This window comes from Canis lupus, chromosome 30 (assembly GCF_003254725.2).
Source record: "Canis lupus dingo isolate Sandy chromosome 30, ASM325472v2, whole genome shotgun sequence".
Classification (NCBI taxonomy): Eukaryota; Metazoa; Chordata; class Mammalia; order Carnivora; family Canidae; genus Canis; species Canis lupus.
In genome coordinates, this window is record NC_064272.1 from 37,203,633 (window position 1) to 37,231,516 (window position 27,884).

At 56.0% G+C, this 27,884-nt stretch overlaps 1 protein-coding gene across 3 annotated transcripts; it reads left to right on the forward strand.

Moving 5' to 3' along the window:
- Positions 1–127: 127 nt before the first annotated feature.
- On the forward strand, positions 128–27,884 carry CD276 (CD276 molecule). 3 transcript variants are annotated; one of them, XM_025472225.3, is made up of 11 exons: positions 128–257; positions 12,993–13,192; positions 13,440–13,569; positions 16,405–16,743; positions 16,901–17,215; positions 17,809–18,147; positions 18,305–18,601; positions 21,842–21,976; positions 22,809–22,850; positions 24,297–24,332; positions 26,439–27,884. In XM_025472225.3, the coding sequence occupies exons 3-11, from the start codon at positions 13,494–13,496 to the stop codon at positions 26,459–26,461; spliced, it is 1,602 nt and encodes a 533-aa protein (XP_025328010.1). In that variant the 5' UTR covers positions 128–257; positions 12,993–13,192; positions 13,440–13,493; the 3' UTR covers positions 26,462–27,884. The 3 variants fall into 3 exon arrangements, with proteins under 3 accessions (XP_025328010.1, XP_025328011.1, XP_048960244.1); XM_025472226.3 differs by lacking the exon at positions 12,993–13,192; XM_049104287.1 differs by lacking the exons at positions 16,405–16,743; positions 16,901–17,215.

The window sequence follows — 27,884 nt, forward strand, 5'->3', positions numbered from 1 at the left end:
GGTCCGGGCGGGCTCAGGCCTCCGCCGGGGGCCGCGCCGCGGGGCCGATCCCGCCTCTGGGGCGCAGCCCGGCGGCCTTTCCGGGCCCGCGGCTTCCTCGGCCCGCCCCGCCCCTCGGCCTGGCGGGGCCGCCCCCGACCCCCACTCGGGCCGGGCCTGGCGGCGGCGGCCAGTCGCAGCGCCGCGTCCGGGTGTCCCGCGCCCCGGTGCCCCCGGTGCCCCCGGTGCCCCCGCCCCCGCGTGCCGAGAGCCGGGCGGTGAGTGCTTGCGTGGCGCGGGGCGGGCGCGGGGCGCGGGGCGCGGGGCGCGGGCGCGGGCGGCCTTTGTCTGCGGCGAGCGGTGCGGGCCGGGGAGGCCGGGGAGGCCGGGGAGGCCGGGACGCCGGGACACCCTGGGACCTGCCCCCGCCCCCGGGAGGCCCTGGCGGAGGCTGGGGGTGCTCGTGGACCCCCGGGCCTCGGGCGTGCAAGGGCCCGGGGGCGCTGTGTCCCTGGTTGGGGCCGCAGAGCTCCCCGGGGCAGCGGGCTGGCGGGGAAGCGCGGTCCCCAGCTTGGGAAGCACCCTGAGCCCCACCCCGAGGAGGGGGAGCTGCCGGGAGGGTGAGGAGCCCCCCCCCCGCCCCCCCCCCCCGCTCGGCCCCGAGGACGGAGTAGAGGACTTCCGCGGGCAGCAGTGGGCGCGGGGGCGGGGGGGATGGGGGGTCCGGGGGTGAATAGGTGTTGGGGTGGGCGGGGGCGATTGGGCTCGGGAAGTCTCCGGGAGACGGTGGGGGAGGTGGGACGCTTCTATGGAGCGGATTTGGGGACTCGGTGGGGACCCCCTAGAGGGGAGGGAGTTGAATCTGTATCCAAGGCCTTCAGATGCTGTTGGGGGGGGGATGGGGCATGGGGGAGTTGGCAGGTCTGGTGGCTGAAGGCAGCGAACTGCCAGAAAAGGGGCTTTATTTCTAAGCCAGACCTGCCCTAATGAGAAATCGGTGACAGATGACTCAGAGGCGGATGGATCTATCACCGAGGGGAAACCTTAGGCAAATAGTAAAGCAGGAAAGGACCGCGGGCAGGGGGGAAGAGTCTGTTTGACTTAATTGAGAAAAACAATTTACCTTCAAATTGGATGTGGATAATTATAAATGAGTCAATTTCATCATTAAATTAAGGCCCCAGGTCCTTTTCTTACACGCCTGTCTTTGGCAGTTAGCTTCTGTATTAGAAAGTAATGAAGCCCTCCTGTCTTTAAGAGAGTTCTTAAAAAAAAAAAAAAAAAATTCTTCATTTAGTCCAGGCTCCTCTCACTCTCTCTGGCCTCCCAGAAGTCCCTAGGAAATCTGATGCTGAGTGCAGCCTTCCTCCTAGTCTGGGGGCCTGCACGTGGGTGGGACACTCTGCAGGCCCAGGGAAATTGAGGCCTAAACTTGAAAGGGAAGCTGAAACTTGTCTGATGGGTGGGGCTGATCTGAGAGGTGGGAGGGGTGCAGGGCTCTGGGGCTGTAGGGTGTGAGTGATGGCTCATATTTCCAGCTCATTTCGGAATGGGAATATTTTGGGTGAGTACCGGCCCCTATATCTAGAATCCCTGAGCTTCAGCATTAACACTTAGGCTTAACTATCAAGGGAGGAAACCTTCCTCTCCCATATTAGTACGTGCATCAGAGTCTGACATCAGGACGCTCCTGGAGCCAGAGAAATTTTTCTGCACGACTTCAGGTCAGTGTCGTGAATGTCAGATTTTGCACTAAGGGACTTTTGAGGGAGTGAGCTTGGCACTCAGTGGCTTCGGCCACGCTTTTATCGATCCCATGACTGCTGTTTGGAGCTCTTCCCTTTCTTCAATGACATCACTGGTGGTTCCTCCCAATTGCCTTCAGTGAGCTTTCCAATTTACTCCAGACTTCTGTGCTGCAAGAAACCGGACCATTCAGTTGGGCCGAGGTGAGAAGAAGCCCGTGTCAATGCAAGCCCGAGGGTGGGAAGGGCTGCTGGGATTGGTGGACCTGTTTTTCCTTCATGTCCCTGGTCCTCTGCTGCTCTGACCTGGCACCCAATGGAAGTAGATGGGCTGAATGTCTGAGATGCTCAGATGCCTGACAGCTGGGTTGGGTGCTTGAACATTTGTGGAAAGGACATTTGTAGGAGCGTTGTCCCCTTCTGAAGAGGCTGTGTCCCTCCTCTGGTGAGGTTGACTTCAGAGTCTTCCTAGGGGAATTCCTTCATCCTTGAACCTGTGGTCCTCTCTGGAGCCATAGATGAATCTTCATTCTTTGGAGCGGGACTTAGCCTTGACCGTGAGCTGAGCAATACTGCTTGGGGTTAGATTGGCAGGATGATCGCGGGGGTTTTAGGTGGGATTCCACAGCACCCAAGGACTCTCGTAGAAAGTGTTGTAGAGCAAGTCCCTGGCCTGCTGCTGGCTGGTTCATGGTTGGACATGTGAGGTTTGAGTGTGAAGAAAAATGATCCAAATCTAAACAGCCTCCAAAATGATGACCACATGGGGCCTGAGGCTGTGGACTTGATTCATAGGGTCAGGGGAGGAGGAAGAAGGGCAGGCAGGATGATGTCACTGCCCATGAGCTTATTCTCTGAGTGGGTGGCCACTTCTCACTGCGGTCCTCTTTCCACACCCCAGGGCGGGAGTGCCAGGGAGGTCCACCAGCAGGAGGGGGAGGCATGGCCTGGGCCCGGGGGGGAGTAAGAGGGTGGGAACTGATTGATGTGATCCATGAGAAATTTCCTGTGGTCTCACATGCATCAAACATCTGGGACAGGGCCCCATGTCCTTTTATGCACCCTTTGGCTGCAGTTTTGCCACCCTTGCAGTATGAGGTTCCAGCTAGGAACGTTGAGTTTCCAGGTTTAGGGGTGGGGTTGTGTCAGATGCTTCATAGACATCATCTCATTTAATCATGTCAGTCCTCTGAAGCAGGGAGTGTCATTGGCTCCATAGTATCATTGGGGAAGCCAGAGCCCAGAAAGGGGAAGTCACCTGCCCAGAGACACACAGCTGGCAAATGCTGGTGCTGGAAAATTGTCTGTCTCCAGGACAGGCTCTTTCTGCCCCTCGCAGAGGCAGGTATGGGCTTCCCCTTGTTCTGGAGTCTGGCAAGATGGGCTAACTGTCCCCACGGCGAGGCAGAGAGGACTCACCTGGAGAGCTGGAGGCAAGCCTGATGAAGGCCTCCCAGTCCAAGCCATCGCTGAAAGTACCTGCTTTTCCAGAGGCCTGGTCTTCAGCACATGTATGTCCTCGGAGTCCCCCCCTGCCCTCCAGTTCTGACCGGTGCTCCCACTCTGCCTCTCATTCTCTCTCTCCTTTTTTTTTTTTTAAATTCATTTATCCATTCATGGGAGACACAGAGACATAGGCAGAGGGAGAAGCAGGCTCCCCGAGGGGATGCGGGACCCAGTCCCAGGATCCCAGGATCACGACCTGAACCAAAGGCAGATGCTCAACCACTGAGACACCCAGGTGCCCCTCTCTCTCATTCTCTTTGTGGTTCAGGGAATGGATGCCTCCTCCACACCTGGAATTTCTTTGGGCATTTGAATATGTCAGAGGGAAACCCGCTAGGAGTGGGAAATGAGAAGCATTTTTTTTTTCTTTTATTGGGAGCCCTGGAGTAGGAAAAAATAGTGCCTCTGAGAAGCAGGGCTCCCAGGCCCCGGGGCTTCCCTGGGAGATACTGGAATGTGTGCTGGGGGTTGGGGCCAGCCCTTTACTGGGGGATGTGGGAGCAGCAGGGCCAGGAGGGGCTGGAGCCCACAACGCTTGGCACTGTGGTCTCGCTTGGCACTGTGGTCTCGCATCTAAAGGAGCAAGGGGGAGGTGACCACTAGGGATGGATGAGCCAGACGTAGAGATGGAACCCAATTGTTTGAGTCTGCTGCTTTGGAGCTGGGGTGCAGGTGGGATTCTCGGTGGAAATGGGGTCACAGAAGGAGTAATGGTCTCAGGGACCTGGATGCATAGCCCGACAGAGGAGCTCTTGGCTGGGGAGGGCGGGGACACTCAGTGCAGGGGGCCCAGGAGGCCTTGTCCCCATGACTACGGCAATAATAATGGCAGGACTAATTGTTACCACTGTTTGTGGGTGCTAGGTGCTTTCCCAAGTCCCTTCTGTACATGTTCTTATTTTGTTTTTGTTTATTTATTTATTTTATTTATTTATTTTTTATTTTTTATTTTTTACATGTTCTTATTTTGTTCTCCCAGTAGCCCATGTGGGGTAGGGGTTGTTACTCCTGTTTTAGTGATGGAGGATCAAGTCTCAAAGGGGTCAAGCCGTTTATACTTGGTCCTGTGTCTAGCAAAACTTTTGAATCAGAATTTGAACACAGGGCAGCCTGCTCTCGAGCCCTGGCTGCACCCTGTGGCCCGCAAGGCAGCCTGACATTCTACTTAACAACACAAAAGGCCCAAATGACCCAGATTTTTGGAAAAGGGAAGGTCAGTGGGAGAGTAGTTTAGGTCCCTGTTTTATCAATGACCAAACTGAGGGTCAGAGGATGTTTTCCCAAAGTCATGACGAGGAAATGGCAAAGTCTGGACTTGAAACTGTATCTCCTACACCAGAGTCATCCCCTAAAACACCACGGCTCACTTTTCCCAGGAAGCCTGTTGTGAGGACACCAGCCTAGCAGGGGATCACGGTTACAGCGCGGGATGGTGGTGGGAACTTTGAGGGTTGAGGCGACCAAGATCCAGAGACCAAGATCCAGAGCGCCAGTGGGTTTGCCCTAGGGAGCTTAGCAAGTGAGGGATGGAGCCTGGTCTAAAATCCAGAAAAATCTTCAAAGTTGCTGTTTTCCTCTTTGTTAATTGCAAAGGAATGACCTGCTCACAGTCAGAGTCACAGAAGTGTATCAACTACGAAGGAAGAATAGATGCTTGCCCTCCCTCCCCTGCCCTGGGGTTGGGTTCACTGTCAGCCTTTCCCATATACAAACATCCACCTGTCTCTCTTTCTAAGCACACAGACCCCCTCATTCATTCGACAGCGACAGCGCATCAAGCACTCGTCAGGTGCCGGGCCTTTGCTGGAATTAGGATGCAATCGTGCATAGAACAGATGCTGTTCCTTCTCAGGGAGGTTCCCATATGATGTGAGGAAAAGAAAACCGTAATGAGAAGGGAGCCTGGGTGGCTCTGTGGGTTGGCGTCTGCCTTCAGCTCACGGTCCTGGGGTCCAGCCCCACATCAGGCTCCCTCTCCCTCTGCTGCTCACCTGCTTGTGTGCTCTCTCTCTCTCTCTCTCTGTCAAATGGATAAAGTCTTTAAAAAAAAAAAAAGAAAAAGAAAACTGCAGTAACAGGGACTTCCCTGGAGTGGCAGATCCGTGCCTGGCTCTCCTGCCAAGGTGACTCTCAGGGTAAAGAGGTGTTACCCATCTCATCCAGGAGGAAGGAACTGTGTTTGCAAAAATGCATGGATCCCCCATCATAGCTCCTAGAAGAGGCCACTATGGGGAAGGAAATAGGAGGACGGGAGACTGGGGAGGGCTTCAGGGCCAGACCAGGCAGGGCTCTGTGGGCCACCATCAAATACTGGCAGTGACGGCCTGATGCAGCTTATGTTTTTAGAGCAGTTGGCCCGGTTGTGATGTAGAGTCAGGAGCTGGAGTCTAGAAGCGAGTGGGGAGATGAGAGGGAGGGTAGAGAGAGCTCTTGTGGCCATGCAGACGGGGACGGGGATGGGGACCGGGACGGGGACTGGGATGGGACAGGACGAGGACGACTCAGCAGAACGGAGCAGCAGCCCAGGTGGGAGGAAACACTGGGTGGAACCGGATCGGGCGGCAGCACACTTTTTCTGCAAAGGGCCGGAAGGTAAATATTTTAGGCTTTGCGATGATCGCAAGTGCTTTTCTGCAAGTGCTTTTCTGCCGTTGTCTGCCAAGGCAGCCGCAGACAATACATAAATGAAAGGTGGCTGCGTTCCAAGGAAACTTTATTTACAGACACTGAGATTTGAATTTCATGTAATTCCCGTGTCTCATGAAATAGTCTTTTGATCTTCAAGCATTTAAAAAAGCAAACCGTTTCCTTTTTTTTTTTTTAAGATTTTATTTATTCATGAGAGACACAGAGGGAGAGAGGCAGAGACCCAGGCAGAGGGAGAAGTAGGGTCCCCGCGGGGAGCCCGACGCGGGACTCGATCCCAGGACCCCGGGATCACGACCTGAGCCGAAGGCAGACGCTCAACCACTGAGACACCCCAGCGCCCCAGCAAACCCTTTCTTGACTGGCGAGCTGAACAAATGCAGGCAATGGGCTGGATGTGGGGCTTGGGCTATAGTTTGCCAACCCTGAAGATATATTTTGGGGTCAGGAATGGTCGTTCTTGGTGATGGATTGTAGAGGTGAGAGAAACCCCGGTTTCTGGCTTGAGCAGAGGGTGGAGGGTGGTGCCTTTTCTGAGTGGGAAGAGCTGGGGAGAAATAGGTTCGAGGGGAGATCAAGAGTTTGAAGAGGGACATGCTAAGAGGGAGAGGCCTGGGAGTCACTGGCTAAGAGATGTCTAGGGGATGGTTGGAGCTCAGATGAGAGGTGTGGGCTTGGAGAAAAAAACTCTGGGAGTTGCTGGCGTATAAAGCCAGTACTTACAGCCACGGGAGTGGATGAAATCATCTAGGAAAAAATAGTAGGGAGCCTTGAGGAGAAGGCCTGGGAGCCAACTCCAGGAGGTCCCGTGCTGGAGGAAGAAGGGTCTGTGCTGGAATACAGTTGACGCTGAGATGGAGAGAGAGGTAGGGGACCTGACCTGGGTCCATGGGGCCATCTGTTAATACAGGAATGAGGTCATACAGTTGACAGTAAACTTTATTGATGGTGACATAGGTCATGGACTTACTTTCACATTAGTACACATTCTTTTAAAAAGCTCTACGCTCTTCCATTCCCCAGATGTGCCGTAATTAATGTACCAGTCCCCTCCTGGTTCCCATTTCTGCTGCTCGCTTGGGTGTCTTTGAGACTCGAGCCAGTGTTTCCGTAAACCAGTTCCTACAAACTACAGCCCATGGGCCAAATCTTTAGCCGCTTGTTTCTGTATAGCCCACAGCTAAGAATGGTTTTTACATTTGTCATGGTTGGAAAAAAATCATGTGATTCATAAAAATTTACATGCAATTCAAATCTGAGCGCCCATAAATAAAGTTCTTTTGGAACACGGCTCTGCTCATTCATTTATACGTTGTCTCTGACTGCTTCCCCGCTACAATGGCAGCGTTGAGTAGTCGTGACAGATGATCAGATGGCCTGCAAAGTCTGAAATATTTACTACCCAGACCTTTACAAAAGAGTCTTTCCTGCTCGCTCCAACAGAACAGCCCTGGGAAGTCCGATTGGGTGTGGTTTGGCTCATGGGCCCATTCCGGAGCCAATCACTGAGTGTTCCCCGATGTCACGTCTGGTCACCCAGTGAGGCCCGAGGCTGGGGGTCAGCCCCACCAGCACCACATGGACTGGGTTCCCTGCAGGGAAGGAGCCAGTGTAGAACAAGAGAGAGGCTCTCTAGAATAAAGGGCTTGGAGGAAAGTTACTAAGAGTATCAAGACTGACTACTGGGGCAGAGAAGGTCTGCTCAGCCTCTGTTTTGATTCTTTGTCAAAGAAAGAAGTTGCAGAAGCTGTTAAGAAGGAGCTGACGTTCAGGCCAGGTAGGGAGGTGATAATCTGCTTTCAGTGGCTTTGTCTTCTGGCCCCTGTGATCGTCCTGGTGCTGAGTGAACTTGGGGATACCTGAGAAGTTGTCGTGGATATTTCAGGACAACTGGGGTAGGTGGGGAGGGTGGGGGTCGGGGTCGTAGCCCTCCACGGTTTCCCACTGTGTACAGAATCAATCCCCAACCAACCCCTGACCAACTCCCGTGGCCCATCTCCTGACAGTCACTCCCCAGAGTCCGTCTCTTCTCAGAGTATGCTGTGGGGGCCAACTCCCTGATGACTTCCCTCAAGCTGCCAGACCGTTGACATGACTTCTCCTCAGAGCCTCCCCACTCCCCCAGGCAACTGCTTGACCCTCCATGCCCATAGTACTTCATCATGTTTGTTGCATTAGTGGATAGTTGAGTGCTGGAAGATTTGAGATGAGCAAATAACCAGTTTTAGGGGGTAGAAGGCAGATTTTGGGAACAAGAGATTGGTGATCATGTCCTTAACCCCTAACAAAATTCTGGACCCGTTATTAATTGAGCACTTGAAGAAGAGTCCATTTTTCTTCAGATGAGCCTTTTTTTTTCCCCTGGTTCTTCCCCATTTGACTGGTCCTCGGCCAGAAGGGGGATAAGAAGTGGCAGCCTGAGTAGGGAGATTGCTAATCCCAAAGCCCTGATGGGTGTTGATCCAGAGGCAGAAACCTAAGCTGTGGGATCTTCCTCTTCCTGAGGACCTTGATGACAGAAGAAACAAAGCAGGGAGAAGAGGGCAACCTTTTTGGGTGACATTCATTTTTCTGTTTTTTTTTTTTTTTTTCATCCACCACAAAATTATTGAGCACCTTCTGTGTACCAGGAACTGTCACAACAGTACTTCAAACAACGATGGCGTGGTTGCACAACACCGTGACTGTACTTCACACCACTCAACTGTACATTTAAAATGTTTAAAAGGGTAAACCTCACACTCCATGTATTTTGCCGCGATTTCGAAGAAAAGGTTGTGGCAGTTGGAGTGATAGAGCCGACTTAACCGGATGAAATGTAATAATAGCACAAATGAAATATCCCATAAAGTTCCACCCTTTCTCCAAGTCAATCAGAAGAGGATGGCAGAGATGAGGACCTGCTGCAATGCAAATAACTGGCTTCTAGTCATTGGCCACAAATTTGGTAGTCTATTATTTGGGGTTAGCTTGGTGAACAGTATGGCATGGCTGTCCAGGGTGACCTCATCAAGGGAGAAGATCTAAAACTTGCAGAGAGGAGGCAGACATGGATAAGGTTAAAGGAGGATGGACAGGGGCTATATGGGAGGCAGATTTTGGCTCGAGATAAGGCCGTCTCTCCCCAGTGACAGCTGCCCAAAAGCCAGTGGAGTTCCTTGGGAGGTTGTGGGTGCCCATCACTGGAGGGGGCAAACGGGTTATGAGAGTGGCCCGAGAGAGTTTCCCTGTTCTGATAATCTGACCATTAACTCCTGCGGTTTCTCCCGAATTTGTTGGGGGACCTCTCCTCATCCATGATCTCCCTCAATGATCCCAACTTTGGCTCCCATCACTCCCAGTGCTTGGATAACTCCCCGTCCTGTTCTCAGCTCCAGCTCTGTGTGTCCAGGAATCTGTGTGACATTTGGCCTGGATGCTCTGTAGCTCGAGCCCAGCAGAAATTGTTCTTCCTCCTAAATATGCTTCATCTCCAGGTCTCCCCACCTTATGCTGTGTGCCCACGTGTGCCCATTTGTTCAAGCCTCTGGGACATCCTTGACTCTCTCTGCCCCTCCCCCCATACAAACAAAACAATCCCCAAGCCAGGTCATGTCTACCCTTGGAATACCTCCTGAGCTGGGCCCAGGCATCACTAAGTGACTCAGATGAGATAGTGTCCAGTTGGTATTTTGAAACACCTATTTTAGATGTGGTTTCCTTTTGCTGCTCTGAACAGTGGCAATTTTCATGGGGTGGGAAGAGCGGGGAGAGAACGAGGGAAAGGAGGGGAGGGATGGCTCCCTAAATTAGTCACTTCAGATGCTGTAAGAAAGACCCAAAATAACAGTGACACTTAAGTAGATGCTTGCTCTCACCCATGTGACAGTCCGGGTACGTCCAGGGCTAATACCGCAGCCCGTGGGGGGGGGGGGTTGTTTCTTGCTGTTCTGAGGTCCCCAGAGGATTGCCTTTGGCAGCATGGTCTGAGATGGTCACCACAGCTGTGTTCCAGCTAGTGGGAAAGAGGAGGAGAAGAGGGAGGGCATGCTCCCTCTCCGTAAGGGTATGACCCAGACACACACATCAGTTCCTCTCCCATCCTGTTAGCCAGAAGATGGTCACACGGACACACCTCTCGTCCACAAGGCAGGCCGGGATCTGCCTTTAGCTGAGGGACCATGTGCCTACACTAAAAATTCTACAGAAGATGAGAATAATATATATGAGGGGGAAACTAGTGGTTCCTGCCACAGTCATCCTGTGTATTCAGTGTGACCTGCGTGATGCTTAGTTGGCTCAACCACAAGGATGTGGTACGTGAAGATTTAACACACTAGTGAAGTTCCACTAGGATCCAGCAAGGCATTTCTTTTTTTTTTTTAAGATTTTATTTTATTTTATTTATGACAGACAGAGAGAGAGAGAGAGAGTCAGAGACACAGGCAGAGGGAGAAGCAGGTTCCATGCAGGGAGCCCGACGTGGGACTCGATCCCGGGTCTCCAGGATCACACCCTGGGCTGAAGTCGGTGCTAAACCGCTGGGCCACCGGGGCTGCCCAAGGCATTTCTTTTATACATGGGAACGCTGAGTTTAGAGAATAACTGTTAAAAAAAAATGCCTAGCAGTGTCAAAGTTGGGACCAGAACCCTAAACTTTGGGCTCATTTTCTGCTATTTCAAAGGGATCCAGTTGAGAGGCCCCGAGGCAGTGCCAGGAGGACAGGTCTCTCGGAACTGGGGAAAAGCCACCCTTCCCAGCCTGTCTACCTGAGGAGCTGCTCATCATTTTTCCGGACCCACCTTTAGGGTAGTTATGTCTCTGAGGTACCTCCAAGTAGCCCTCCGCGTATCTGAGTAATATACTGTATGGAAGTGCAGGAATTCCCCGGCACTGAGAAGTGCAGGCTGCATGGAGTGCAGGCTCCGTGAGGACAGACACAGCTTAGTCATCTCTCTGTCCCCAATGCCAGTACTCCGTGAATCGCTAAATGCGCTACCAAATACACAGATACACGAATGCATGTATATTCAAGGAGTCTTTGAGTTGCAGTCTTTGAGAAGCTTAGCTCAAACTAGCTTGAGAGAAAAAAATCCAAGATTGGTTCAAGTATCTGGGCAGTCTAGATGTGCACTGCTTCAGGCATCACTTGCTCCAGGTGCTTTAACTGCTGTTTTCAGAAGCTCTGCCTCTATGCTATACTGGTGAGCACAGATTGACGCTAGTTAAGTGGTTTGACTCTTCTTGCCCTCCTGGTAGGAAGCCTTGTCCAAGCAGACCCCGCAGGGATTGGGAGGAGGCAGGGGGTTAAGAGATACGGGGTTGGTTACGTTGGTTACGGTGTGGACAGTGAATTCCTCTTGAGCTTCCCTAGGTTGGGGATGTCTTGGTATAGAGTCTCAGCCTTTGTTTCTTGATTTTGGCTTAATGGGGCACCTCTTGGGTCATCTCTTGGGAGCTTCCCTGTGGCCACACCCCTGTTGGGATTGAATGAACTTGCTGTACCTTCAGGTCAAGGGTGGCCTGGGCGCCTCAGTCCTGCTTCTCGGGGAAAGCCAAGGCACTGTGTGTTGTTTCCTGGCAGGGCTCCTTGGAGTTCCCACATTTGGCTGAAACTGGGATGAAGGAAGAGGAGGAGGGAGGGCTGGCTGGTGACTCACTGGGAGGAGTGGCACATGCTGACTCCAGGGCAGGTCCCTCCAGGGAATGAGAATTCCCCTTTGTAGAGAAGGTGGGGAGGATGGTACAAATGCAGCATGAGATCTGCGTGTCTCCATGAGGCTCTGAGGCAGGGCACCCCATCTCTCCCAGGGAGCGGTCATTGGCTCTCTGTTCCCAGACCATGTTGCCATTCCCTGAGCAGAACCGGGTCTCTGAGATGTGTTTCTCCATCCCAGTCTCAGCCCCCGGGGCCCGCCTGTTGGGGTAGGAATCTCTGGGTGCTGTGGAGTTCTCAGGTCTTCTCGGTTCTAAGCTGTCGGGCTTTTCCCTAGGGTAAGCCGTGACAGTGGGAACTTTGCCGGGCTCAGAGTCTAGGAAGGACTGGCTCCTTGGGTCCGGGCGGGAGTGGCAGGCGTAAGCAGCAACGGGAGGGGTGAGGGAGGTGGCCTGGGAAGAACAGATAGGCCTTGGTTTTCTCCTGGGGGTGAAAGGGAGGAAGGGACTCGTAGGATCTGGAAGCTTCTTAATCTTTAGTCCCTGGTGCTTCTTTGGAGGGGGGGCCGGGGCAGCGTGGAGGCCGCGGCCTGCTAGCTTTTCCTGTGGCCAGCGGTCGCCCTTGTAGGCAGGATGTGGCGCCCGCCAAGGGGCCTTTGTGAATGGAGCGGAGGCTGGAGGCTGCTGACTCCGCGGGCCGAGGCCGAGGCCGTGCGGCTGCCAGGCTGGGACTGGGAGAGTCTGGGAAGGAAGTGGCCGTCCGGGGCCTCCCCGCGGTGGGGCGGGCGGGCGGGCACCGAACCCTCGGAGCTTGCTGACGGCAGGTCGGCAGGTCGCATCGCGTTAACACAGGCACCTCGCTCGCCCGGGCCTTTGTTTTGCCCCTTGTAAAATGGGACCAAGCGGCCTGGCTGTGTCCCCGTGCGGCTGGGAGAAGGGGACGTCTTTGCATTCTTGATGAATGGGGGGGCCGGAGCCTAAATCCACATGGGTCCCCTCGGCTCCCCTTGGCTCCATGGGGGTGTGGGGTGAAAAGTCAGGCAGTGGGACCTGGTAAAGGTGGATGTAGCCGGCCCATGTCAGGTGCCGCGGGGTGCAGCCAGGGGCGGGAGAGGGCCTCCCTGGCTCAGGTCTCGCCTGTGTCCCCAGACACACCCCTTAGCCCTGACTCTGGCCTCTGAGGTCCACCCCAGTCCAGGCCTCTTTCATTTTTTTTAAAGATTATTTATTTATTTACGAGAGACACAGAGAGAGAGAGGCAGAGACACAGGCAGAGGGAGAAGCAGGCTCCATGCAGGGAGCCCGATGTGGGATTCGATCCCAGGATCCCAGGATCTCACCGTGGGCCGAAGGCAGACGGTCAACTGCTGAGCCCCCCCAGGCGTCCCTCACCCAGATCTCCTTTATCTCATTTCTCCTGCAGATGCTGTCAGTTGTCTTTATGGAGCACAGCTCTGATCCTATCCTTTCCCCTGTTCTAGAACCTTCAGCAGCTCCCAGTTGAATTCAAGATAAACTTCAGACCTTTCAGCCTATTTCTACATCTGACTCCATCCTCGGCCCGCGTTCTCCCCACCAGCTATTATCTGGAGCCGAACTGATCCAAGCTGATCTGTGCACATTCTTGCCCTGAGCCGGCCAGCCTTGCCTCTACTTGCCACCTTGCCTCATCTTCCTTATAGTTCGTACCGGCATCCCAGCTGCCCCTGCTCCGGGCGCCCTGGTCCTGCCTCCCTAGTGACTCAGTTCCCTTCTGCCAGCATGTCTCCAAAAAGCCCTCCGTGGAGAGCCTTGTAGGGAGTGGGAGGGAGGACCTGCCAGTGGGCAGTCGCAGCCTTCCGTCCTGGAGCTGGTCCAGCGGGGAGGAGGTGAGGGCGGGCCTGGGGAAGACCCTTTGAGACCAAGGCCTCACTTCCTCTTCCTCGCAGGCAGGGGCAGCCTTCCACCACGGAGAGCCCAGCTGTCAGCTGCCGCTCCGGAAGATGCTGCGTCGGGCCAGCGCGGATGTGGGTGTGCGTTTGGCCGCGGCCCTGGCAGCGCTGTGGTTCTGCATCACAGGTGAGGGGAGCAGAGTGGAGGCTGGGGGGGGGGGGACCCATTCCCACCAGGGCTTCGGCTAAGCCCGTCTGCCTAGCAGGGACGAGGTGGGGGGAGTTTTGGCCAACTGCCTCCCACTGTCCCCTGTCCACTCATTTGCACTGGGATTCGACAGGCAACTTATTTTGCATTTCTTCGCCTCTGTCCCCTCTTCTGTAAACTGGTAATGTGAGCACTTGCTGTGATAATGCTGTTTCTTGAACACACAGTGTGTGTTCTCCATCCCGAGGGCCTTTGCACGTCCTGTCTCCTCTGCCTGGAACATTTGTCTCCGGACATTGGCATACCTTGATCCTTTCTTTCTTTCTTTTAGGTCTTGGCTCCTATGTCACCTTCTTAGCAAAGTTTCTTGGCTACCCTGTAAAAAATAGCACACCGTCTCTCCCCACCCTCGACTTTACTTCGTCATGCTTCTTCCCAGCCTTCATCTCCGCCTGACACCTGCTTATTGGCCACTCTGTTCAAAGAGTAGGGTCTACCCCCGGTGCCAAGACTGGTGCCAGCCACATAGTAGCTGCTCAGCAACCATGTTGGATAAATGATGTAAATCTTCCCACGCAGCTCTTGGCACACAGTCAGCATTCAATAAGGGCATTATTTTGAATAACAACATCCTTACCATATTTTAAATCCTAACCAGCCTCTGGCGGAGGGAAACTGCCTTCTTCTGCCATGGGGAACGCAAAGCTGAGTGTCTGGTGCCCCCTCTTGATCACAAAGAGGAAGCAACTCTAGCCGCTGCTGCTCTTGATTTTTCTATGGAAAGCGCTTCCGTCTGGATTATTCCTCCCACAAGTTTCATCCCTAAGTGCCCCCGCCCCCCATAAGGGGCACCAGTTGGAGAGCTGGCTTGGGGCATGTGGTATTGCATGGAGAGATCCAGGGCCAGCATAAGACCTTTAGAGACCTCTACACGCTGCAAAGATCATGATACCCTCTCCCTGTGTGTCATTCACAGTAAAAATACTGTGGGCACCTGGGTGGCTCAGTCCATCAAGCTTCTGCCTTTGGCTCAGGTCATGATTCCTGGGTCCTGGGATGCAGCCCCACATCGGGCTCTCTGCTCGGAGTCTGCTTCTCCCTCTGCCCCCCCCCCCCCACCGCTTGTGCTCTCTCTCAAATAAATAAGTAAAATCTTAAAAAAACAAACAAACAAACAATAAAAACACTAACCATAAGGTGTTTTTTTTCTAAATGCAAGAAACTTTTAAGGGGTGCTCTATCCAGTCAGCTTTGTGTCAAGACTGTTTGATCTTTACACTTTTTTGAGTGTGCTTGCAGTGCTGGTGGCCAAAGCACACACTTCCCCAAGAATGGCAGTGCCAGAGTAGGGAGCATGCCTCCCCCAAAGAAAGGCTCGGGGATCCCCATCTAACCTTTCGGGGCTCTAAAAGAAGGAGGTGACGGAGGTATGGAGGTAGAGGTGACTGGGTGAGGAGGCTTGCCAGTTCACAGGTTAAAGGGCAGGGGAGGAACAGGGGAATCTGCCCCAGGGGGCTTTTCACTGGCCATGCCCCTGGCCCTGGTTCTGGGGATGAGTTGACACTAGGCTTCTGGGATTCCTGCTCCTGTGTTCCCCTCACCTCCAATTCATCAGCAGGTCCTCATCAATAAACCTTGAATCTGTCCCATGCTCTCCAGCACCACTGCTACCCTCTGGAGCTAAGCCAACATCACTTCTTACAAAGACCCCTGAATCCATTCTCCACAGAGGAGCCGAAGTGAGTTTTAAGCCTTGTTGGCCAGATTATGCCTGGTTCCTGCCCCTCCCCCCCCGCCCCTCCTACAACCATCACCACCTGCAGTGACTTCCGTTGCATATGGCAAACCTAAGTTCTTTACTGTTTTTTTTTTTTTTAAGATTTTATTTATTTATTCATGAGAGACACACAGAGAGAGGCAGAGACACAGGCAGAGGGAGAAGCGGGCTCCATTGGAGCAGGGAGCCCGATGTGTGGGACTCAGTCTGGGGCCCCGGGATCACACCCTGAGCCAAAGGCAGCCGCTCAACCGCCGAGCCCCCCAGGCGTCCCTCTTCCCTGGTTTTACAAAGCCCTCACATCCAGACTCTTGGCCACATTGGACAGCTACCTGATATTTTCATTTAGGGAGCCGAACCTTGCCTCAGGGCCTTCCCATCTGCTGTTTCCTCTGCCTGGAACACTCTTAGCCTGGCTTTTTTTGTATGTCAGACTCTTCTTCATTCCCTTTAAACCTCAACTTGGCTGAGACTTAAATTTAGTGAGAACGGGCCTCACTGCATTGAAAGGTGTGGACATTCTTTCGTTCAGGTATAAAAACAAATCATGTTTATTTAGGGAAAGAAAATAGAAAAAAACATTTCATGGTCCTTTCTCATTCGGAGAAAACCACTATTAACATTTGGTCTGTAATTGTTTAGACTCCTCTTTGTAATTAATAAAGATGACATATACTTAGGTGAAAGTGCAGCTAGCGCAGACAGGTGTTAAATACCTGTCTAATTTTCTAAAAACTACCACGTCTCATCCTTTGGCTTACGTGTGTCCTTCATACCCCTGATCCCGTGCTCATGAGAATCTGTGTCTTAGTCTGTCTCACTCTCCCATTAAAAGGTGTGACCCTGCTCTTGTTCTCTGTTGCATTCCTAACTCTTGCGCTCGACAAACAGTAGGTGCCTACTGTAGTCTTGTTGACTGAATGAGGACCACTTTGGGTCTCAGGTCTAAAGGAGGGGTGGAAGAGCCGGGAAGGGGAGGAGGACTAGGGAGGCTTCAGGGGCCCTGCCCCCTCACCGGCCCACCCTGTGTCCCCCAGGCGCCGTGGAGGTCCAGGTGCCCGAGGACCCCGTGGTGGCCCTGGTGGGCACCGATGCCACCCTGCGCTGCTCCTTCTCGCCCGAACCCGGCTTCAGCCTGGCGCAGCTCAACCTCATCTGGCAGCTGACGGACACCAAGCAGCTGGTGCACAGCTTCGCCGAGGGCCGGGACCAGGGCAGCGCGTACGCCAACCGCACGGCCCTCTTCCCCGACCTGCTGGCCCAGGGCAATGCGTCCCTGCGGCTGCAGCGCGTGCGCGTGGCCGATGAGGGCAGCTTCACCTGCTTCGTGAGCATCCGGGACTTCGGCAGCGCCGCGGTCAGCCTGCAGGTGGCAGGTGAGCACCCTCCCCGGCTGCACCCTCCAGCTGCCCTGGGCCCCTTCCCCGCTGTGCCGCCCCCGACCCCAGGACCCAGGTGCCCTTTCCCCCATGTGACACCCCGCCCCGTCCAATCCTTGCAGCTCCTCCACCTCTGCCCTCTGCCCCACTCCAGCTCCCTACTCGAAGCCCAGCATGACCCTGGAGCCCAGCAAGGACCTGCGGCCCGGGGACACGGTGACCATCACGTGCTCCAGCTACCGGGGCTATCCGGAGGCCGAGGTGCTCTGGCAGGATGGGCAGGGTGCACCCCTGACCGGCAACGTGACCACATCGCAGATGGCCAACGAGCAGGGCCTGTTCGACGTGCGCAGTGTCCTGCGGGTGGTGCTGGGTGCTAACGGCACCTACAGCTGCCTGGTGCGCAACCCGGTGCTGCAGCAGGACGCCCGTGGTTCTGTCACCATCACGCCCCACAGAAGTCCCACAGGTTCTTTATTTTTGTTTCGCTTATGTCCTGTGAGAGAGGGAGGCTTTGTCCCATCAGAGGGGCTGCGGGATTGGAACCTCGCTCCCTACCTTCAGTCTCCCACAGTGGTGAAGTTCCTAGTAGTGATGACAGGAAAGGTGAACGGGGTGAGGAGGCGGGGCCTTACCTTGCTGGGCAGGGAGGACAGCCGTCACGGGCCTTCTCCACCTCTGGGACTCCTGACTCCAGGGCTCCGGACGCCTCTGGAAAGGATGGAGGAGCATTCGGATCTCCCCAGAGACAGTAAGGATAGGCGAGGGAACGGATCCATCAGCAGGTGGGGGTTTGCTAGGGCTGGATACTGTCCCAGGCCTGCCCCCCCCCCGCCCCCCACCCAGGCATTGTCAGCCCGAGGTCAACCCCCTGTAATCCTTGTAAGATGGGGGTGACTCCACATCTGGAGATCGGAGACTCAGTCTGCTCTTGGGTCTGGAGAGAAAGTGGGAAGATGGACAAGGACCTGGGGGTTAACAGAGGAGGAAGTCTGGGAAGTTGGGGGCGGATAGGCTGGCATGGCCCTGCCCCCCGTCACCGGCCCACCCCGTGTCCCCCAGGCGCCGTGGAGGTCCAGGTGCCCGAGGACCCCGTGGTGGCCCTGGTGGGCACCGATGCCACCCTGTGCTGCTCCTTCTCGCCTGAACCCGGCTTCAGCCTGGCACAGCTCAACCTCATCTGGCAGCTGACGGACACCAAGCAGCTGGTGCACAGCTTCGCCGAGGGCCGGGACCAGGGCAGCGCGTACGCCAACCGCACGGCCCTCTTCCCCGACCTGCTGGCCCAGGGCAATGCGTCCCTGCGGCTGCAGCGCGTGCGCGTGGCCGATGAGGGCAGCTTCACCTGCTTCGTGAGCATCCGGGACTTCGGCAGCGCCGCGGTCAGCCTGCAGGTGGCAGGTGAGCACCCTCCCCGGCTGCACCCTCCAGCTGCCCTGGGCCCCTTCCCCGCTGTGCCGCCCCCGACCCCAGGACCCAGGTGCCCTTTCCCCCATGTGACACCCCGCCCCGTCCAATCCTTGCAGCTCCTCCACCTCTGCCCTCTGCCCCACTCCAGCTCCCTACTCGAAGCCCAGCATGACCCTGGAGCCCAGCAAGGACCTGCGGCCCGGGGACACGGTGACCATCACGTGCTCCAGCTACCGGGGCTATCCGGAGGCCGAGGTGCTCTGGCAGGATGGGCAGGGTGCACCCCTGACTGGCAACGTGACCACATCGCAGATGGCCAACGAGCAGGGCCTATTCGACGTGCGCAGTGTCCTGCGGGTGGTGCTGGGCGCTAACGGCACCTACAGCTGCCTGGTGCGCAACCCGGTGCTGCAGCAGGACGCTCATGGCTCTGTCACCATCACAGGTAGGTGGCGGGGGTGGGGTGGGGTGGGGGTGCGGATGAACAGCTGGGGAGATGCAGGGAGCTGCTGCCTGGTTTCTAAAATATGAGTTGGAATTTAGGCAGGTTTCGGTGATCAGAAGCCTTTTTATTTATTTATTTTATTGATTCATTTTAAATATTTTATTTAAATTCAATTTGCCAACCTATAGTATAACACCCAGTGTTCATCCCATTAGGTGCCCTCCTTAGTGCCGGTCACCCAGTCACCCCCCACCCCCGGGTCAGAAGCCTTTTTGAAAAACATATTCATACATTTCAGGTGTCTCAAACCCTCCACCAAGAAGTCCTTAAGGGATTTGCTTGAAGGAGCTGATAAGGGTCGTTTGTAATAGTCGCCCTCTTCCGAGTGCCTTAGCTGGTGCTTGTGCTTCTTATACAGGGATGGGGGTAGCTCCCTGGACTCTGGGGGTGCGGTGGGAGTTCCAGGGCAGACTCCACATGGTGAGGGGGGGCTTTCCTCCCGGTGATGGGAAGGTTTTGCTGCGTGCATGGGCACCATGGGCACCACCGAGGCCCTGGGAGTCGGCTGTCCGCTGCAGGTGGGGGGAATCGCTGCTGCCCCCATGTGGTCAAACACCAGATCGATGTTGCTCATTTGGCAGTTCCCTGGATAGTGGGGTCTGGTTTGGGGTCCCAGCCCAAACACCCTCCCTTCCTGTAGTGCCCACCTCAGTGGGTGCTGCTTGTGCCTGGGGCGGGGGTGGGGGTGAAGAGGGCTCAGGCCCACCCTCAGGCCATGGGAGGACATCTCCATCTGTGTCGGGACATCAGGTTGGCTCCAGGGGCCTCCTCACATTTGCTGGTGTCAGGACAGCCGGTTCTGTCTGCCTGGTTGGCCTCTTTCCCCTTCCCATGACTTCCACATGCCTGGTGTGTTTCCAGAGAGAATAAGAAATACCAGGTAGAGTGAGATTGGCAGAAAAAGTGAAGCTTTCTAAGAAGGGAGGCAGGGGCCAAAGTGGGCTAGGGTGGCTGGGAGAAATCCCCAGGGACAGGTGGGAGTTGAGAAAGCCTTGAAAGATCGGTGGACTTTGTGATAATTTGCACACTGGGCTGAGATGGATATTTGCCATGCCGCGCAGAAAAGGTTTATGGGTGTAAAAGGAGTTGTAGGGAGACCGCTTACCCCATCTAAAGGGGGAAAAGAACCCTTTTATTTTAAACTTCAGTAGCTCACATATAAAGCACTTTTGTTTCAGAGATGAAACCAAAGCCCAGAGAGAAGAGAGAACTTTCCCCAAGTTTGCAGACATGCACAGTGGCTTTATTTTTTTTTTTGGGTGGGGGGGGACAGGCACCTATTTGAAAATTAGGTAAATGATAAATGCAATAGTTGGCACTTAATGTTTAGAAGGTGCATGAGCCCCCCCTCATCTGTGGGGTGTGTGGCCCTCGGCTCTGGGACCCGGCCGTGAGCACATGAGCCAGGACCAGAATCCAACCTTGAGCCTCTCAGCCTCATTTTCTCTCCTCCCCACCACCCAGCCTCCTGTTTTTGGAAGAGCAGGTCTGGCCTACTTTGGAGCCCTTGGCCTGTATTCCGCTTCAGGCAGCTTTGTGCCTGGTAAAACATTCTGGGATTCAGAATGTCAGTCCTGCAGCCTGGTGCCTCCCACACCCGCCGGAGGTTCGTGAAGTTACGTGTGCTGTGCTCTACGAAGCAGGCACCGGATGTGGAGCCGCAAGACCCAGGTCTGAGCCCCGCTCTTCACTCCAGGGCAGGTCTGGCCTGTGGCAGGCACTGTCAGCAGCCAGGGGGTGAACGCAGAAAGAGATCTTCCCTACTCCGGCCTATATTTCTGGGGCTCTGCTCCCTCCTTGGCTGCAGGAGCCCCAGCCAGGATCCCAGGGGTTTCTTCCGTGGGCCTCCCGGGCCAGCCTTCCTGGGCCCTCCTGTCAGCCGCCGTCCTCTCCTGCTCCCCTGGGTGACGGGCCCCTTTGGTTGCAGGGCCCTGAGCGGCAGCTCTGAAGGAAACATCTGCCGCGAGTGTCTGCGCCCCTGCCCGGGCCTCTGCTGCCGACGGCTGTCCTGGCGCTGCTGTCTGCGCTGCAGGTGCCTTCTGCAGAACCCGGGGGCCCGGCCGCGGCTGCTCTCTCCAGAGAGCAGAGCCAAGCAGTCCTGTCTTTGGCCAGCTCTGACGTCCCCGGGGCTTCTGCCCGGGACCCAGCATGGGCTCAGGGCCTGGGCTCCTGGCCGGCGTGCTCACAACAGCCGCTGGCCCTGCCCCAGGTGTGGGTGCCTGCAGCCTTCCCTGCGGGGTGAGGTGGCGAGCAGAAGGGCCCTCGCCGTCTCACAGCAGCATTCCCCTGGCAAGGCTCCTCCTCCGGGGTAAACCCAGGACCTCACCACGGCACCCTCGGTTCCCACCCCCACTGCATGTGGGGCTCCCCAAACATTTTCTGTTCAGGGATGGGTAGTAAATATTTCAGGCTCTGTGGGCCACAGACGATCTCTGTTGCTGCTGCTGATTTTCCTTCCCCTTCTGCTCTTCCTGTTCCTTTTTTGGTAACCCTTCACAAATATAAAAACTATTATTAGCCTACAGGCTGTACAAAAACAGACCACAGGCCAGATCTGGCTCGGAGACCAGCCGGCTCCCTGATCTATCGGATGGGGGATATCTCCAGGCAGGGCTGGAATAGTCAGAGAGGGCCTCCGGAGGAGGTGAATCTTAAACTGGGAGAGCGTTTGGGAGCATTTCTTTTTTTTTTTTTTTTTTTTTTTTTGCATTTCTTTTTTTTTAATTTTTTTAGTAGGGGAACCAGTCAGCAATGGCGTGGGGGCTGGAGGGAGCCAGTTGTCTCTGCCGAGAGGTTAGTTCACCAGCTTGGGTGGAGCAGAGGTTCCTATAGTAGAAATGGAAAGAAAGGTTGGGGGGAGGGTGAGCAGCAGCCACGTAATAGAGGTCTTTGAGAGGATTGAAGCGTTATTCAAGTCGGTGCGGAGCCATAGAAGGTTCTAGAGCATCATGGATGGCAGGCTCTTCAGCCTGCCAGGTTGAAGCATGTCTGCAGCAGCCATGGCTGGCAGGGTCTGGATGTGTCTTGGTGTGTGGGGAGGGGGCCTGGGAACTTCAGTGAGCTCCCTTCATAGTGTTTGGAGCTCCCCGTTCACACCTTGTGACCCCGGGTGTGCTGTCCTCAGGGACCAGGGGGCCAGGCGTGACCGTCTCTTCCCACTCTCCCCACTTCCCCTCCCAGGGCAGCCCATGACATTCCCCCCTGAGGCCCTGTGGGTGACCGTGGGGCTCTCTGTATGTCTTGTCGCACTGCTGGTGGCCCTGGCCTTCGTGTGCTGGAGGAAGATCAAGCAGAGCTGTGAGGAGGAGAATGCAGGTGAGTGAGGGTGTGTGCGTACATGCACGCGCACACGTGTCTTTGGGTACGTTGGTGTGTCTGTGACATCAACATGCAGGTCGCTTTCTGGTGACAGAATGAGCATGAGTGTGCACTTGGGCCCTGACTGTGTGTGTGGCCTGAGGCTGAACATGTCTGCTACGTGTAGACAGGAGTGAGCCGAGCCGGCCGGGGTGTGGCTTTGGGCGTCACTGTGTGAGGGTGTGTCTGCCTCCCCGTGGGCAGAGTCTGAAGCAGCTGCCCTTAGCTGGGCTGCGGTCAGTATGAGTTGACTTTGGCAGGTGGTGGGTGGACGTTGGTCAATAGGTGCTTTGAGCTTGACAGCTAAGTGTGTCAACTCTGGTGAGTGCGGGGTGAGCACGCATCGGGGAGTGGGGGGTTGATACTGGTGGGTGGTGGTGGGGCACGCAGAGGCTTCCCCGGGTGAACATGAAAGTGGATGGTCAGAGGTGGGAGCTGGCTGGGCGTGGAGAGGGAGGGTGCATATGTGGAGAAGGGACAGACGGGTGGGGGCAGCGGTGGCGGGGGAAGCTGTAGAAGGACAAGTGCACGGGGAGGCGGGCAGGGCTGGGTGGATGGGTGAGCCGTGGGGTCGGTGGGTGGCCAGGAGGAGGGGTGAGGAGGCGGGGCTTGGCTGGGTGAGGGGTGGGCTCTGCTCTGTGCTGGTCTCAGACTCCCACCCTGTGCCCGACACCTGGACCGCAGGTCAGGCCTACGCAGCCCGCTCGCCTACGTCCCGCACTCCGGGTGGAGAACTGCAGTAACGGCAGTGGGCTGAGAGTCTTTTCTTTACCGAGTTCTTTTCTTCCAGGTGCTGAGGACCAGGATGGGGATGGAGAGGGATCCAAGACCGGTGAGTCTGAGCTTAGAGCTGGTCTTGTCGGCTGCGGGAAGGACACAGGGGCGGGGACAGGACTCTAGGGTCTGGAGCCACACTGGCTTGAGGTTTGAATGAAGTGTGTTCTGTGGACGGTGGTCCTCTACGCAGGTGAGTCTGGTCTTTGCTCAGTGTTAGGCCTGGATGTGAATCTCCCAGGTGCTGCTTCGTCTTTCCCGCCTCCCTGACCTTTCTACCAGGGCCGGTTCCACTCTGAGTGACCCTGCACTGTGGGGTCTGGTGGCTTCCTAGGGAAAGAGTGAGGGAGCAGGAGACGGGGCGGCCTGGGCTTCAGCTCCAGCTGCCACGTGTGGGCTCCGTGGCCTTGAGCAAGTCACTTTGCTTTCTGGGCCTCAGTTTCTTCATCTTTGGGCCTTGGTTTCCCCCTGATGACTGCCTCCCTTCATAGGTTGTATGGGTTTAATTAGATGAGATAACGTGTATAGAGGGCGCGCTACCATCCCCGTGCCTGGTCAGTGCTCGATATCTCGGAGTCTTGTTAGTAGGCAGACAGTCCCGTTCTGGTTAGAGGCTGTGTGACTTTGGTCAAAGTGCTTTGCAGCTCTGGGGTCCAGAGTCCCTCTGTAAATGTTATCCTGACGCTGCCTCGATGGCACCGGAGGGCTGTACTGCAGCTCTTTTGAGTGACTGGATACACGGGTGGTTTACGAAGGGCGTGGTGCTTCAGAGACACAAACCCGGAGCCCAGCTTGGGGCGGGTGCCGAGCCACCGGTGTTTTGTCACCACTGGAGGCCTCCCTGCCCTCCCTTCTGGGGCTCCTGGGCTGGGAGAGGCAGGTTCCCGCTGAGTCATTTGGGATAGTGCCAGGTGACACCAGTCCCCTCCCCGCCCCCATGAAGGCAGCAGGAGACTGACACCTGGGAATGCTGAAAATTCTGCCAATTAACTCCCTGCCTTTGGTGTGGAGGCAGCCCTGGGATCAGGCCTCATTTTTCTTGCTCAGAGGCAGATGTAGTTGCCAGGGGGAGGAGGTGGGGCGAAGAGGACGGCCTAGAGATTTATTCAGTCTCGGTTCTGCATGACCCCAGGCCCACCCGGGGATGGCTGCAGGCTCCTGTAGCTTCTTACTGTGCCCCCCCCCTTTTTTTTTTTAAGTAGACTCAGCGTGCTTCCAATTCCCTAGCTCCCTGGAGGGCAGGGTAGCCGTTCCCATTGTATAGATGTAGGCAACTGAGGCCCAAAGAATGGGGAGTGACGGGCTGCAGAGCAGAGCTAGGCCTTGGGACCGTGGCCCAGGGCCCCTTCCCTGGGGCTGGGAGGTTCCCCTCATCCTCCCAGCCTCTCGCATCCCTGCAGAGCTCACCTCTTCCTCGGCTCCCGTCCCTCGTCCCTCTGCCCGACTGCTGACCCCATCACTTTCCGAGGTTCCCCCTCACTGTGTGCTCCTTCCTTTTTTGCAGCCCTGCGGCCTCTGAAACACTCTGAAAGCAAAGAAGGTAAAGACACGGGGTGCTGGAGGTTGTGTGTCTGTGTGTTTGTGCACCTGAGTGCGGGGCGCTGGGGAGGGTCGGCGGCGGTGGGTGGTGATTATCACCTGGTGCCCGGTGACCTGAAACTCTGTCCCCGGGAGAGCAGCCTTGACTGTACCCCGGTGAAATGGCCCAGGGCAGAGTAACCAAGGCCCCGGATGTGACGGGGGCATCACAGAGACAGGCATGTACTCCCGTCTCCTGTAACGGTCTAGGCCCGGGTGGTCTTCGGGCCACTGGTGTCCTCGACCTGGGCTCCATTTATTGGTTTCTGGCCTCTTCCACTCAGAACTTCCATCCCTCGGCCCAAGGGGGCTGCTCCAGCTCCCACGCCCTCTCCAGATGCAATGGGGGGGGGGGGGGCGGGGAGAGGAAAGAGAGGAACGTTTTTTCTAGGGCTTGTCTAGAAATAGCTCCTGTTACTCCAGTTTCTGTGCTGGGGCAGGACCTCGTCACATGACGCCTCACTCGAGCCAGGCTAGGGAATGTGGCTTCGGGCAGGGCAGCCGAATTCCTGGTCCACGGTGGGTGGTTAGCAGGTGGGTGGTTAGCAGCCCGTAACAATCGTTAATACTCATCTTCTGTAACATCAGCAGGTACATTAGGGGGTGGTTGGTTGGGGGTGAGTTTGAGATTCTTTCTTACTGAAACCAACCAACAGCGACATCTCTGTATGTGTGTTTGGGTGGAAATATATGTGATCCTGTGTGTGTGTGTGTGTGTGTGTGTATTTTGAACGAGACATTCCTGGATGCAGACTTGCCACTCGATGTGAATGGCTCTTCCACCTAGAACATCAAAGTTGGTTGCTACAGGTCATGGAAACTTTCTCAGGTTGCCTGGGCATCCCTGTCAGGATATAGACTTTCACTGACTTCCTGGATGCTCATACCCGCACCTAGGGGAGGAGGGAAGGACGTAGGCCCTGTCTTCAGGAGACTTCCAGAAGGGTGGGGGTGGGGAGCAACGAGGCTCTCAGCGACCTCTACAAAATACGTGATTCAAGAGGGTCAGAGACTCAGACTTTGACAGAAGGCAGTCAGAGGACTTCAGGAAGGCAGCACTGTGCGGAAGAAAGAGGCCTCAGGGTTTGGAGGGGGGACCTTGGGGCTAGTCTCTGCCTCCGGCCTTCCAGGAAGTTCCCTCATCTGTGGAATGCACACCTCCCTTGCAAGGTGGTTGTGAGGATTAGGCAGGGTGACAAATGCAGAAGCAAGAAGTCCTTTTGAATGCTGTAGAATGTTCCCTGGCAGTCAGGGACCTATGTTGGGGTAGGGAGGGATGGAGATAAGTTATCTGCCTCCTTGTTCTGAACCAAATGAGGCATAGAAGCATCGAGCAGATGGAGATGGAAATGTCAGCTTGGTACCAGAAGAGAGCTGCAGCTGAATGGCCTGGGTGCGGGGTGCAGTGGGCTCCCCGTTCCTGCTCCCACCAGGCAGCCTGGCCACCCAGTCTCTGGTCACGCTGGGTGCGCACACAGGCGATGCCCAGGAGGGAGGACTGCTTCCCCCGGGACAGACAGAGCCCAAAGAATGGGAGAGGGAGCGGTGGGGTCACACAGGCCCTGGTCCTTCTGAACTCTCCCCAAGCCAGGGGGTCTGAGTCCACTGGGTGCCCCCCCATGTGGAGACAAGGGTCAGAGGGACTCAGCATGGGAAGGGGAGCTGGAAGGGATTTCTTGCTAGTGGAGGGGAGGGAGCCAGTCCAGGGAAGACGGAAGGGAATAGCAAGGAGGGGGGCATGGAGGGGACAAGTGTGCCAGGGAGAGGAGGGCAGGTGATTGGGCAGCGTGCGGGGCAGATGGAGCTATGGGGCTGAGAGAGGGCTGGCGGGAGTTAGGCAGCCCCCCTGGGGCGCCTCTTGGTCTGTCTGATGGCCAGCCCTGGGCCTGCGCGGGCCTCCAGGGCGGTGCTCCGCAGAGGGGCTGCTGGTCAGACGGCAGCGGCCGCTCCCACAACACTCCCCACCCAGCAGTGCCTGGCCCTGGGCCTGGGCTCTGGCGCATGCCCAAGAGCAGGACTCCTGCATTTAGTGCCTTTCCCCCCATTTTTTTTCCATCTCAACGTGCAGATGATGGACAAGAAATAGCCTGACCATGAGGACCAGGGAGCTGCTGCCCCTGCCTGGGGGCTCCCTCCCCTGGCTGCACTGGGGCCTCAGTGTGAGCCCTGCCCCCGACAGATGGCTCCCACCTCGGCGGGTCCACTCATTCTCCAAAGGACAGAGAGACCACCCGCAGCCTTATTTCTCCAATGGACGTGATTCCCAAGTCAGCCTGCTGCCTTATTTCTCCAGTGACACGATACGTAAACCATCCTGCTGTCTTCTTTCTTATGGACGTGATACAGACACCACCCCGCCGCCTTATTTCTCCAGGGGATATGCTGTGTGGACCGTCTGGCTGCGGCAACATTCAGAATGATCCTCTGCCTTATTTCTCCAAAGACAGGAGACACAGTCGCCCTGGCCTTCTTTCTCCAGTGGTCCTGATACACTAGTCATCATTTCTCAGCTTTTCCTCCTCACCGCTCCCCCCCACCCCGAAGCCCATCTCCTTAGAAAGGGCCACAGCAGCTTCAGCATCTCCTTGAGTCCACGGGCATCTCCCTCCTGCCTCCTCCTCCTCCTCTGGCCCCCACGTTGGCCTCCTTCCTCCCTCACTAAGTGAAGACAGGGCCCTTCCCCCCAGGCCCGCGGGGGCACACAGGTGCATGTTCTGGAACATGTGCGGGGACACGTCCTGACCTCCCTTCGCCCAGTCTCTCCCGTGGTGCCCTGGGCTGTGCCCTGTGAGCTCCCTCCCCGTGGGAAGCATGTGCTGGTCACACTGGGTCCCCGGGTATCTGCGTGGGCCCCCTGGGGGGTCCCTTCTATCCCTCTGCTTTTCCCTCCTTTCCTTTTGTTCATCCAGTCTAGTAATGTTCATTGAGCATCCATGGGGTGTCAGCACTGTGTTAGGTACCAGGGACCCAGGTGAGAAGACAAGCCATCCTTGAAGGAGCTCATCCTTCAACTGGCTTCTGTGAGGAGATAGACAACTGCGGCTCATGAGGGCCTCCTGCCCTGCCCCTCCTGTACCCCTCTTCTGTGCTCACAGCTTCCTGGATACCTCACTCCCACCCCATCCCTAACCCCTACCAGGGCAGGGGGTGGGGGCAGAAACCTGGAGAGACAGGCGGTTTCCAAAGTCTTTCCAGGTGTGAGCAGGTGGGCAGGCGGCCAAGGCACCCGGGCCCCGGGGAGCAGAGGCACAGGTGAAGCCTGGGGACGGGGCAGGGCCAGGAGGGCGCAGGGACACAGCCTCTCGCCCCTCCCATGGTGCTATTCTGGGGCTGGGAGGACACCTCCTGGCTTGTCTCTCGCCGGCCCCCAGCCCCCGGAAAACTTCTGAAGTCCTCCCGCTGACATTTCTTCCCCGGGAATGGAAGAGGTGGCATGTCTAATTTAAATGTGGGACTCTGAGGAATTTTGTTAACTGGGGGTGTAATTTGGGAAAAATAAACGGCTTTGTAGAAA

Excerpts from the sequence above, each read along its gene's own strand:
- CD276 (XM_025472225.3), top strand. The coding sequence starts at position 13,494 with ATGCTGCGTCGGGCCAGCGCGGATGTGGGTGTGCGTTTGGCCGCGGCC. Across the intron at positions 18,148-18,304 it reads GGTCAGCCTGCAGGTGGCAG|CTCCCTACTCGAAGCCCAGC; the intron begins GTGAGCACCCTC and ends GCCCCACTCCAG. Across the intron at positions 22,851-24,296 it reads TGGAGAGGGATCCAAGACCG|CCCTGCGGCCTCTGAAACAC; the intron begins GTGAGTCTGAGC and ends CCTTTTTTGCAG.